At 50.0% G+C, this 13,670-nt stretch overlaps 1 protein-coding gene across 1 annotated transcript in view; it reads left to right on the forward strand.

Moving 5' to 3' along the window:
• Positions 1 to 665: 665 nt before the first annotated feature.
• The window catches only part of ADRA1D (adrenoceptor alpha 1D), a 45,447-nt gene continuing 32,442 nt past the window's right edge, over positions 666 to 13,670 (forward strand). Inside the window, exon 1 of the mRNA XM_036382407.1 lies at positions 666 to 1,988. Coding sequence (XP_036238300.1) covers positions 1,022 to 1,988 — 967 coding nt within the window. The 5' untranslated portion in view covers positions 666 to 1,021. The remainder of the gene's footprint in view (positions 1,989 to 13,670) is intronic.

Genomic DNA, 13,670 nt, shown 5'->3' on the forward strand with positions numbered 1-13,670 from the left:
TACCGGAGTTCTGAGTGATCCTGCTGGGGGTTAAATCCCAGTGCTGAGTGCTCCTCCTGGGGCTGGACTCCAGTTCTGAGTGATCCTGCTGGGGCTGCATCCCAGTGCTCAGTGACCCCTCCTGGGGGCTAAACCCCAGTTCTGAGCGATCCTCCTGGGATTGCATCCCAATTCTGAATGATCCTGCTGGGGCTGCACCTCAGTTCCGAGTGACTCCTCCTGGGGGCTAAACCTCAATTCTGAGTGCGCCTGCTGGGGGCTAAACCCCAGTTCTGAGTGCTCCTCTTGGGGCTTCACTCCAGTGCTGCGAGACCCTCCCGGGGGCTGCCTCCTCCCAGAGCGTGCGTGAACCCCCTCATCATCTCGCCTGGACCCCTCCATCATCTCGCCTGGACCCCCTCCATCATCTCGCCTGGACCCCCTCCATCATCATCATCATCATCTCGCCTGGACCCCCTCCATCATCTCTCCTCTCCCCTCCTGCTCTGCTGCCGCTTTCACTCTGCCCCGGGCTCGCCTCGTCCTGCAAAGCAGCGCTGCCTCCTCCCCTCCTCCTCCTCCTCCTCCTCCTCCCCGGCGGCACCTGACGCGCGGGGCTCCCCCCGCCCCCGGCCCGTCCGGCCCCTCCCGCCGCTCCCGGTCGGAGCTCGGAGCCGCGGAGCCGCCGGGCGCTGCCGGCCGTGCCCAGCGCAGCCCCCGGAGCATGCCAGGGCGGCGGGGGGGCACTGACCGCGCTGCCCCCCCGGGGCTGAGCGCCGGGGACAGCGGGGACAGCAGGGACGGGGGGCAGCGCGGGCGGACGGCGTGAAGCGGGCGGGGGGCGACGGGCGGCGCGTCCTGCCCTCCCTCCCTTTCTCTCTCTTTCGCTCCATCCCTCCATCCCTTTCTCCTCCACCCCGGCCGGGGGAGCGAGGTGCGGAGCGCGAATTGGCGGGGGCTGCCAGCCGGGGATGATGCTGGGGGAGCTGCGCCTCGGCACCACTTTCTCCTCGCCCTCAATGGAGCCCGGACTTTCTCTACAATGACTTTCCCCGAGCTGAGCAATGGCAGCTTGAGTGGGAACCGGACGGGACAAGGCAGCCAGAGCGCTGCCAACCGGTCCTGGGGGCTGCAAGGAGAGGAGACCCCCGAGGGCAACGGCACCACGCTGACTTTTGCCTTGGATGTGCAGGCGGTGGGAGTCGGGGTGTTCCTGGCCGTCTTCATCCTCTCGGCCATCGTGGGGAACATCCTGGTCATCCTCTCGGTGGCTTGCAACCGGCACCTGCAGACTGTCACCAACTACTTCATCGTCAACCTGGCCATCGCCGACCTGCTGCTCAGCACCACCGTGCTGCCCTTCTCGGCCACCCTGGAGGTGTTGGGCTTCTGGGTGTTCGGGCGCATCTTCTGCAACATCTGGGCAGCGGTGGACGTGCTCTGCTGCTCTGCCTCCATCATGAGCCTCTGCATCATCTCAGTGGACAGGTACATTGGTGTCAAGTACTCCCTCAAGTACCCCACCATCATGACCGAGAGGAAGGCAGGAGTCATCCTCGTGGTGGTCTGGCTCTCCTCCATGGTCATCTCCATCGGGCCGCTGCTGGGCTGGAAGGAGCCGCCGCCGCCGGACGAGAGCATCTGCAGCATCACGGAGGAGCCGGGCTATGCCCTCTTCTCCTCCCTCTTCTCCTTCTACCTGCCCCTCATGGTCATCCTGGTGATGTACTTCAGGATTTACGTGGTGGCCAGGCGGACCACCCGGAGCCTGGAGGCAGGGGTCAAGAAGGAGAGGAACAAGTCCATGGAGGTGGTGCTGCGCATCCACTGCCGCAGCGTGCTGGAGGAGCCCCTCTCCAGCGCCCGGAGCAAGGGCCACAACTTCAGGAGCTCCCTCTCCGTGAGGCTCCTCAAGTTCTCCCGGGAGAAAAAAGCAGCCAAGACTCTCGCCATCGTCGTGGGTGTTTTCATCCTCTGCTGGTTCCCCTTCTTCTTCATCCTGCCTTTTGGTAAGTGACCCCATCCCATCTCTGCTGCCTGGGGCTGAGCCCCTGGGGACCTGCTCCTTGGGACAAACTTTTCAGGACACAACTCATGCATAGAAATGAAGGAGAGGTGACTGATAGGTGAATAAACCAGCGATGAATTAATTCAATTAATTAACACTTATTCAATATTTATTAAGCAAAGTCATATAGTCAATCAGAGTAGATAGCAAATGAATAAAATAGCAGCTATAAATAATAATTGCTTTAATTAATTCATTCTGCGTTCAGCATTTTAACTAACAAAGTTTAGGCTAAGGAGGAAGCAGCTCTGTTTCAAACAGGCTGTTTCTATGGCACAGTGGTTTCAAACAACAGTTTTGCTATCTCCTCGTTCTCCCAGTTTGGGAACTGCACCTGGATATGCCCCTGTGGGTCCAGGGCTCCCACCTCTGTTGGAGATGAGTGAGGTTTTATCCCTCCAAGGAGTGTGTCAGAGCCTGAAGCACAAATCCTGGCTTCCTGAGTTGCTGTTTTTGTGCAGGGACCTGGAGCAGGACCGGGTATGATCCATAAGGGTGGTGGGTGAAGATCCCTTGTGGTTTTCCAGGACTGATCCACCACCCCCAGGAGCCATGGCCCTGCTGTAGTGCCCGTGTGCTCATTTAGGGCTGTCCCTCGTGTTGTGCTCTAAAGTTTTGGCAAGTTGGTTGTGAGAAGGATGCTCCCTCCTGCGTGCAGGGGAGGCTGAGCAGGCACAGAGCCCACCAGGGATGTGTGTGAGCGTCCCCTTCCAGCACCAGGGACCCAGGATGTGCAGGGAAGCCAGTGCTCCTCACCCTGACAGCAGGCACCCAGCTCAGGGGACCCGAATGACCCTCTGGAATGCTGCAGCTGAACCTGGAGCTGGGAAAAACGAGGTTGGAATAATTCCTGAGTATCAGCAGCAGCCTTTGCACAGAGCTCAGCAAAGCAGGGAGGTCTGTCATTCCATCTGCCAGCTGGGACCCACGTGTCCCACAGCCCATGGGGGACTGTGTCCCACCAGCCCTGCAGCCAGAGGAGCATTCATCACAGCTGGGGCTGCTGCACTTTTTTCTCAGGGTTTTTCAGATCCTCTTGCTCGGGGCTGCCTCTCAGGTCAGTGGGAGCAGCATCGTGACTGCAGGACAGATTTTGACCTGCTGAGGTTTTTGAGCTCCCTCCACACTGGGGCTGTTTCCCTGCGCTGTATCCCCAGGCACAGCTGGAGCCCAGGGCTGTGGGACACCTTCCAGTGGGACAATCCCCTGGGATCCATGGTGCCTGGGGAGCTGAGGGGTCCCTGGAGTGGTGGATCAGGGCTGTGCCTGTCTGCTCTCACCGTGCTGCTGTCTGGTGCCTCTTCAGTGTCTCCTGTGGGTGAGGGTGGTGTTTGGGGGGGTTTGGCTCAGCTCTCCATGGGATGAAATCATTGCTGTGAGGAATTTTCGCCCTGTGGGAGTGTTGCAGTTGATGGTATAACTCAGGCAGGGAGCAGTAAGGCTGCACTGAACTCCTCTCCCTGCAGGACCAGGGATGAATTATCCCATTTGGCCATGCCTCAGTTTCCCTTTCAGTGATCAGGTGTATTGGGGGGAATGGAGGGGACGTGGTGTAACCTGCAAATAAACTGTTTGGGAATTGTGGGGCTCAGGGAGATGCCAGTCCTTGAAGGCTGAGCCCTCTGAGCAGCCCCATTCTGATGTTCCCTTCCTTGGCCAACCAGGCCAGGAACCAGCTCCAAACCTCATTTGCACCCTAACACCTTAAAAATAACAAAATCACTGAATGATTTGGGATGGAAGGGGCTTTAAAGATTGTTTGGATCCAACCACCTGACAACCTTCCAGCTAATGAAGCTGGAAATCGGGATCCTGTTCCTCTGAGTTACTCCCAGTACTTTGAAACAGAGAAGGAACCTCAGGCAAATACTTTTCAGTAGGAAAAAACAATTTTATTTTGTTTTACCATATCTGTTCTGCCTTGAAACCCTTGTACCAGCTTCTCTGCTGATGTAAATCAGACAAGTCAAAGAAGGCATACTGATTTTCACCAGCTAAAAATCCAAACTTCATTCTTGGGGTGCCTCCCACGAACCCATTTGCTTCCTCCGAGCACACAACTGGCCAAGTCCTTTATAAACACAGCTTTGATCTTTGCTTCCTGCCATATTATATGTATAATATAAACACGGCAAAAGTTCATTTATTTTATGACTACAAAATAGGCTGCCTCTGATTTCCCCTCCCTCCCCTTTATTAATGGCAATTTCCTATTCAAATCTGAGAATCATCCAATGCTGTCAAGAAGGGGACAGAAACTTCTAATCTTGGATTTTGCAGCTCAGGAGACAGGTCTGAAACTTGCAAAAATCAGGAAATTTCACTGTAAATCCACAAGCTGAAACATGCTTTGGCCAACTCTGCTAAAAAAGAAGGTTGTAAGTGGTAAAGTAGAATGGGTTTTATTTATTTTATAAGACAAAATTAGTTGAAAGAATTTGGGACCAACAGAAAATTATATTGATACACACTTTAAATGAAAGTAAAACTCCCATGAAAAACAAAATAACTTTCAATTGAAGGGCAATGTATTATTTCAAGTTCAGAGTAAATTGGAATTTATTAAAATTCAGAGACGTTTCAAATTGAGCCTTCAAATCGCATCAAAGTGAAATGAACAAGTGATCTCTTTTCTTCTGAAAATATCCAAATGTTTTGACTTGTTTTTTTCTCTCTTTGACATGAATTTGCAGGAAGTCATCATTGAGTCACACTGTTCACTGAGGTCTGATTAAAATTTTTAGTAAAATTAAATTTTTCAAGTGACAAAAGACTCTCAGCTCCACTTTAAAGTCCTTCAGCACTCGCAAACTTCTGTACTCGGTGTCTCTGAGTCTGTACACATCCCTGCCACTCTGCAGAGTAGCTCCCACATTTGTTACACAGGGGTAATATTCCTCACAGAAAAACTGAAATAATCAAAATTTTCAAATTATGTGTGTGCCAAACGCTGTCAGCCATTTCTCCATGCTCAAATAATCTACAATGATTTTTCTTTAAATCAGCTCAAACTCCCCAGTACCACCACAGTCTATTCATCAGCTGAGTGATTTAACTCCCTCCTGGATGTGTGATCACAGTCCCTGAGCACGGGACGTTATCACCAGCAGTTTAAATACAATTAACAGCTCCTGTGGCTGATGAGGATCTTTAGCAGCGGGTTGTTCAAGCCAAGATGAAATGCTGGTTTGTAGTTTGTGTTTGGGTCCTGTCTTTGCCGAGTGTGGAGAGCAGTGGAGCTCTCCTGGGCTGCTGGGAGCTGCTTCTGGGGTTTGTGGCAGAGCTCCTGCTCCCTGAGCAAACACCTGCCAAGAGAATTTAGCTGGAGACTTCTCAGAGTTGTGGGGCCAGGAGTTTAAGGCTGGTTTGTAGCATAGAGTTCATCTCCCTTTGGTTGTGCCAAGCCAGGGAGATGCTCCAGGGGCTGGGGCTCTGCTCTGGAGCCAGGATGGGAGAGCTGGGAGTGCTCACATGGAGAGGAGAAGGCTCCAGGGAGAGCACAGTGCCTAAAGGAGGCTCATAAAAGGAGGCAGAACAACTTCTTATGTGGGCAGAAAGTGATAGGACAAGGGGCAGTGGTTTTAAACTGACAGAGGGCAGGGTTGGATGGGAGATTGGGAAGAAATTCTTGGCTGTGAGGATGGTGAGGTCCTGGCACAGGGTGCCCAGAGAAGCTGTGGCTGTCCCTGGATCTCTGGAAGTGTCCAAGGCCAGGTTGGAGCAACCTGGGATAGTGGGATTTGGAGCAACCTGGGATAGTGGGATTTGGAGCAACCTGGGATAGTGGGATTTGGAGCAACCAGATAGATGCTGGTCCCTTCCAAACCAAACCATTCTGTGGTGATTCTATGACTACAAAAACATCCAGGCTCAACGAATGAGTTGAGGGTGTCTGCACTGCAGGTATTTGCAGAAAAGTGGGATATATCCTAGTCTGGATTTTTTACTCAATGATCTCTGAGAACTTCTTCAACTTTAACAATTCTGTGGCTCTATAGAGGCTTCACTGGCTCTTCTGCTGATGGAAAATCCTGTTGAATTTAGGTGCTGGGTTTGTCCTTGCAGTAGGACACCTATTCCAGGTGGTCAGGGAACCAGAACCCCCTATAGGTAGATAGTCACCTGCTTTCTGAGCCAGGAGAACGTAGGTAAGAGTAGTAGGAGGGATGGAAGCCTGATTCCCTTCACTCTTCAGCTGGGGAGCACCTGAAGTCAGTGTGAGTTCACAGGACCATCCCAGGAGTGGAGGTCAAGACTTTGTCCATCAGCACCTCAGAAGGATCTAGGAGGAAACAGCCATCCCTTGGGATCAAGGATGGACGAGCTGGTACCCAGGATGGTGATTTATGTACCTCAGTGCCTGTGGTTTTTAAGTCTGGGCTCCCATAGTGGGCTCCCATGTTTGTTATTCTTTAGATTTGGTCAGAAATCAAGACTGGTGTGAGAAGGAAAGACACATAGTGAGGAATGGGGAAACACCTTAGTTAGTGCCACACAGGGGTGAAGGCCACAACCCAAGGCTCCATCCACAATCAGGAGGTCACCCACTCAAGGAATGCCTGAAGAGATCCCTGGGCATGGATAAAACCCTCCAGACTGACGGTCCAACCTTTGCCTTGGGCGGGTGACTCGCTGGGTTTGCAGTGGAAGCTGCTGCTCATTCCCAGGGATGATGCAGAAGAACAGCGAACTGCAGGCTTTTCCACCTGCACCCTGAAGGAAAGGCAGCTGCTGCACCAGCCAGGCTCTGAAAGGTCTCCTTCAAGCCAAAATATAAATATCTTTTGAGCTGCTGTTTGACACAGGGCAGGAGGTCCTTCACAAAGCACTTTGCAGAGCTGTAGCAGTGGTCTACTTCAGGAAGTGCCACTTGTAAAATAAATTATGGGAAAAACACTGTGAAAGCACATTTCATGCGAGACCAAGTTCTGGTAGAAATTGAGAATCTAATCTACTCTGATAAAATAGCATTTAGCATTGTTTTTTTAATAGAAAAAGGGTTTATGTTATCACTCTGTGCCTGTGATGAACTCACCACCTGATGAACTCTTTTGTGATAGAATCACAGAATGGTTTGGGTTGGGAGGGACCTGAAAGTTCATCTCATTCCACCCTCTGCCATGGGCAGGGACACCTTCCACCAAAGCAGGTGGCTTCAAGCCCCATCCCCTCTCCTGATCTGGTCACTCTGCTCTGGATGGAGCCCATCATCAACCCCAGTCACATTTCAGAAAGTGCTAAAAGTGCTCTAATATCCCAAGTTCCTGTAAAAATGGACAGGTGGGTGAAGGACTGAAAACTCCTATACTCTTCCTCACAGAAGGAAGGTTCAGAGCGAGCTCAGCACCTGCTTAGACATCAGAAAATATTAAAATCTACCACAAGCCACAATCCCAGGAAAACCCCCAACTTCTGTAGTGTTTTTGTGCACAGGAGGACCTGATTAAAAGAAAGGTGATTTGAAAGTAGAAGGGTAAAAGTACATTTAGTTACTTTGATTGTCAGGGCAGTTCCTTGTATCTTCTGAACTTTTCTGAGTTATGGTGGAAGTGGCAGAAGTGATGTAGAGAAAGGAATGCAAAATGCTCTGGGATAATTATCTATGGCCCAGAGCATCAGATCAAAGTGGAACAAGAGCAGTTGGGATGAACCATGCCATCTGCCACATGTCCCCCGTTGGTCCTGGTTCACAGGAACCAAACTTTGATTAAAAACACCAGCAAAGACACTGCTGGTGTCACAAGCTGCTGGGACCAAGCTCTGGCTGGATTTATGAACATCATCCAGGAAAGAGGCACCACAGGGTGTTCCCATCAAATGGGCTCATGCCAAATTACCATAAATTAATTAAATTATAGGGGATGGGTGGATGGATGGATGGATGGAGGATGGATGGATGGATGGATGGAGGATGGATGGATGGGTGGATGGATGGATGGATGGATGGATGGAGGATGGATGGATGGATAGATGGATGGATGGATGGATGGATGGATGATGGATGGATGGATGGATGGATGATGGATGGATGGATGGATGGATGGATGGATGGATGGATGGATGGATGATGGATGGATGGATGGATGGATGATGGATAGATGATGGATGGATGATGGATGGATGATGGATGGATGGATGGATGGATGGATGGATGGATGGATGGATGGATGGATGATGGATGGATGGATGGATGGATGGATGGATGGATGGATGGATGGATGGATGGATGAATGATGGATGATGGATGGATGGATGGATGGATGGATGGATGGATGGATGGATGGATGGATGGATGATGGATGGATGGATGGATGGATGGATGGATGGATGGATGGATGGATGATGGATGGAGGATGGATGGATGGATGGATGGATGGATGGATGGATGGATGGATGGATGGATCTTCCAGCCCATCTCCCTTTCTCAAGAAGAGAACACTTGGCCCCAAACCATTCCTGAACCATTACAAGACTATTAAAGCATTCAAGTGAGAAGAAATCCATTGTTTTCCCTGACAAATTTTGCTTTTGCTTCAGCACCCTTCAAATGTGATTTCTGCCTCTCTTTTTCCTTGCAATAGCATCAGGGCTGTGTAGCAGCCTGCCAGAGTGCCATTCCTGGGGCATAGCAGCAGGGATGTGTGCAGTGGGAAAGGCACAGGGACCTGGGGGCATGTGCAGCCCCCTGGGATAGCACTGAGGGAACAGTGGATTCACCTGCAGGGATTGTGTCTGTCTGGAGAAACTCTGTGGAAAAACAACCTGGGAGCTGGGTTTCCTTTCAGGGAAAACACATTTCCATCCTGCAGGAGGGACACAGGAGACAATTCCAAGTAGGCACATGGATAACAAGCCTGTGAGTAAATTATGCAGCCAAAGCATTAGGCAGTGTTGATTCCCTCCACGTGCCTGAGTTCAGAAGACACCAGGGTGTAGAAAAACAGGGAAACACTCCATGTTTGTTTGGAAATAATCAGCCAAAACTAATTATTTGGAGCCCAAGTGTTTCCTACCTGTGTGGGAAGCCAGAGATGGACAGAGGGGCTCAGTGCAGTTTTTGCTGTTATGCATTATTCTGGACCTCAGTTAATGATTTGGACACCCAGATTTGAACATCTGCTCTGCTTCTGCCTGGCCAAAGCAATGCAGTGATTGGGAGTGGGACACAGATATTCCATGACTTGTGTAAGGGAATATTCTGCTTCCAGTCCACCCCCTCCATCACCAAATAAAACTATTTAGAGCCAAATGTCCATATTTATATAGCAGAGTCTTGACGCATCTCGAGGCAGTTGCTATAAGGAGTGTACCACAAACAGGGAAAAAATAGACTCTGAAAAAATTGAAACTGCTGGGATTCAGTGAGCAAAATGTTACAAAATCTCTCAACAGGAGTTTTGGAAGCAATACCAGAATAAACCACATAACAGTAAATTCATCTATATTAAGCTGGGTTTGATGGCTTTATTATATTTGGCAAAACAAGTGTATTTCCTTGGGAAAGCAACCTGAATTATCTTCTGATGGATCAATAGGAGTTTTACCTGCTATGATTACTGTGCTGTATTCTAGGTAGGGCTGATAGCACCTTTTAATATTATGGGACCCTTCTGGGATAAAGTCCCAGTTTCTGGTGTCAGACATTATCAGGTGAAATTTTCCATTCTGTGTCTGTGTAACAAGCTGAGGTTGTTCTGCTCAATGTGAGACAACATGAGATTGACAAACCTGTGGAAGATGACAGGTAAAACACAGATTTTGGTTCCTGGGGTCTCTATGCTTGCAGGTACGAAGCAGGAGATTTATTTCCATCATTCCTTATGGGATAACTTGATGTATTGATTCTATGATTGTAGTGAATCAGCTTTGTTCACTGATTAGGGTTTTTTAACTGATGTTTAGGAAGAATTCCTTCATGGAAAGGGTTTTCAAACACCATCAAAGGCTGCCTGGGCAGTGGTGGAATCCCCACCCCTGGAGGGATTTAAAATCCATGTGGATGTGGCACTTGGAATGGTTGGATTTTGTGATCTTGGAGGGCTTTTCCAACCTGAATGTCCCTGTGATTCCCTGATTCTACTTCTGCCTGCCCTGTGTTCTCTGGTTTGGTGCTCTGTGAAGCTGTCACATGGAAACAGAAGGCTGCACTTCTCCCTGCACCATAATTTATGGGTGAGATCAGCCCAGGGATGGATTAACTGGAGTGGCTGGAACAGGAGATGGTTTTTAGCTGCTCCTAATGAATAGCCTTTCTCCAGGAGGGCTCGTGGCTGATGCCTTTGGAGCCAAGCCCAAGAACCACCAGATCTGGTGGCAGAAAACCAACTGCCAGCTTGATCAAGAGAGGGCATTTCCTCCTCCTGGGCAGTTTCCAACCCGAGGCAATTCACAGCTCAGTCATTAAGGCCCTTGAAATGCATCTTTTATTCTTACCCCCTCCAGGAGCTGGGGAAAAAAAAAAAAAAGAAAAGAAAAAAAAAGAAAGAAAGAAAAAAGAGGAAAGGAAAGGAAAGGAAAGGAAAGGAAAGGAAAGGAAAGGAAAGGAAAGGAAAGGAAAGGAAAGGAAAGGAAAGGAAAGGAAAGGAAAGGAAAGGAAAGGAAAGGAAAGGAAAGGAAAGGAAAGGAAAGGAAAGGAAAGGAAAGGAAAGGAAAGGAAAGGAAAGGAAAGGGGGAAAAACATTAAAAAGAAACATTTATAAGGGAGAAATTTGCTGGGAGAAATCCCTGCACTGGACAAATCCATGCTGCCTTTCCTGTTGTTCACAGTGAGCACATTGATGACATTCAGTTAAGGCAGATCAACTGGACTGGCCCCAGACAGCTCTTTCCAACACAAATCTACCCCAGAAGTGTGCCTGGAGCTGTGGGAACATGGGATTGTTGGTGCCACTTGGTTTCAGGACCTGGAATCAAACTTGCTCCTCTTGTGTCCACGAGTTTGTTTATTTGTCATGGTTTATGGGATCTGTATTTCCCCCAGTGAGTCAGAGGCTGGAGCAAATCACAGGGGCTTCCCTGTCTGATAAACTGAATTAAAGAACTCCTGGCTGTATTCCCCTGCAAGGCTCTTGCAGTGCAAGAATGCAAGTGCTGAGAAACCCAAGAAAAAAGCTGCAAACCTTCCAAAAAACATACATTATGGGAAAAAAAAAACCCAAAAAAACCAGCCAAAAGGCATCGCTGCAAGAGATCTCCAATTAAAGGCTCAATTCTGCAAACACTGAGCAGGGAACAGCCCCCACTGCACAAGAATGTGGCCCCAGACTCTGCTGGAAGGGCTTTGCCAGAGCTCCAGTCCAGGAGACAGGGGCAAGAGCTTGGTGAAAGCATTGAGGTGTGGAAAAGATAAAAAACAAACTTGTTTGGAACTGGAGACAATCATATCCTAGGCCTAAAACTGATGGTCTGTAGCAGAGAGACGGTGAGGAATGGGGGTATCCTTGTGGCAGTGAGGCAAGAGGGGCAGCAGGACAGGAAAGGGACAGGAGTGTCCCCTGCAGCAGGAGGATGATGTGGAGCCAGGCACTGCTGAGGGGAGGCTGTCACCAGCACCGTGGGCTTGTGTCACATCTCATCCCTGGCTGTTTTCCAGCTCAGGTTTCCTCAGAGCAGCTCCACAAATCACTGAGAAACAGCTCATGAGTAATGACAGGGATCATGGAGGGCACTGACCCCAAAATCCAGGCACCCAGTTTTGAGCAGAAGAAGCTGGAAATGGTAACATTTCCTGCCCTCTCACCTGAGGGCCCAGCAGGGCACCTGACACCTGTGCTCCCTGCCCAGCTGGGTTCTCAGAAAGGCAATTTGGAAGGGCATGGGGCACACAGAAAACACAGCAGTGGAGGCACCATCAGCTGCCCCTCGTCCTGGTCTGAGAGCAGAGGACTTGGGTTCAGAGCAGCTTCCAACTTCTGATCCTCAGTCTTTGAAGCCAAGTTCTCTCAGAGACTCTTTCCAAACTGCACCAGAAAAGGTTTTCAGCCATGGGTTCTTTCTGTTCCCAGGGTTCCTTCCATAGGAATTATCTGGAGAGCTGTGAGGATGCAGTGTGGAGTCCAGCTGGCAGCCAGCCAGGACTTGTGGGCATTTGGGGAAGCAAAGCAGAGTGACTTTACATCACAGGGTTTGTTTCCTGTGTGTTCCTCACTCAGAGATCATCATACAATCACAGAATGGTTTGGGTTGGATCCCAAACACCATCCAATTCCTTCTGCCATGGCAGGGACACCTTCCACCATCCCAGGTTGCTCCAAGCCCCATCCAGTCTGGCCTTGGACACTTCCAGGGATCCAGGGGCAGCCACAGCTTCTCTGGGCACCCTGTGCCAGGGCCTCACCACCTTCTCAGCAATGAGAAAGAGAAAGAAGGAGAAAAGTGCAAGATTTTCCAAATATTTCATCTCTCCCTCTCTTCTGCCTTGCAAAAAAAAAAACAGATTATTTGGGATTAAATCCTGCTGGGCTTCACTTCCAGTGACAGCACACAGTTGCAGCACTCCTGGGCTCTTTGCAGACTGATGTTTCTGAGATCCCTCATGATGCACCAGCCTATCAGTCAGGAGCTTCAGCCTCTTCTGTGTCAGGGGCTATTCATACAGTAGTGTTATTTCTAGACTGGAGCAGCTCACACTGATGGATCCAGATGGATGTGGGAGGCAGGAGAGCACCCTGTAGTATCTGCATGCAGGCAGATTGCAGTTTTGCCAGCATTTAGGCAAAGGAGTGGTGCAGATACTGGCAGAGAGCTTCTGCTCTCCTGGGAAAGCCACCCAGGAGAAGGAACAATTTCCATTGCATCTGATCACCTCCCTTGCCACCACCTCCCTGAGCCCCCTTCCCTGAACACCTCCTTAATCAGTGCTCACTTCTCATCCATGGCTCTGGTAGACAAGGAATGAAATCATTCCTGGTGTGCAGGTGGATACAGAAATTGGGTCCAGACTCACAGGTGAAGATTTCTATGGAGAGTTGTCTGTCAGCAGGTGGATGTCTCATCTCCCATTTTTGTCCATGCCTTCAGATTGCTCACCAGGCTTGGATTGCAATTTACTTCCCTGAAATATGCCCAGTGCCATCCCTAAGGTAGATGAGGAAACCACGTGAGGTTTTGGCTCAAAGCAGGATGGAGAGCAGCTCCATGCTCTTCTAGAAGGACACCCAGGGTCCAGGAGAGACATCCCAGGGCATTTCTCTCCAGTGGACTCTCCCTGAGTCCCCTTCCCTGAAAACCTTAATCAGTGCTCCCTTCTCATCCATGGCTCTGGTAGACAAGGAATGTAATCATCCCTGGTGTGCAGGTGGACACAGAAACTGGGACCAGACTCACAGGTGAAGATCTCTGTGGAGAGTTGATGTCTCATCTCCCATTACTGTCCATGCCTACAGAGCCGTGATTGCTCACCAGGCTTGGATTGCAATTTGCTTCCCTGAAATATGCCCAGTGCCATCCCTAAGGTAGATGAGGAAACCACGTGAGGTTTTGGCTCAAAGCAGGATGGAGAGAATCTCCATGCTCTTCTAGAAGGACATCCAGGGTCCAGGAGGGACATCCAGGGTCCAGGAGGGTGGCATTTGTCTCCAGTGGCACAAGACACATGGGCAACCTCAGTGTCTGCTTTCAGATG

This window comes from Molothrus ater, chromosome 4 (assembly GCF_012460135.2).
Source record: "Molothrus ater isolate BHLD 08-10-18 breed brown headed cowbird chromosome 4, BPBGC_Mater_1.1, whole genome shotgun sequence".
Classification (NCBI taxonomy): Eukaryota; Metazoa; Chordata; class Aves; order Passeriformes; family Icteridae; genus Molothrus; species Molothrus ater.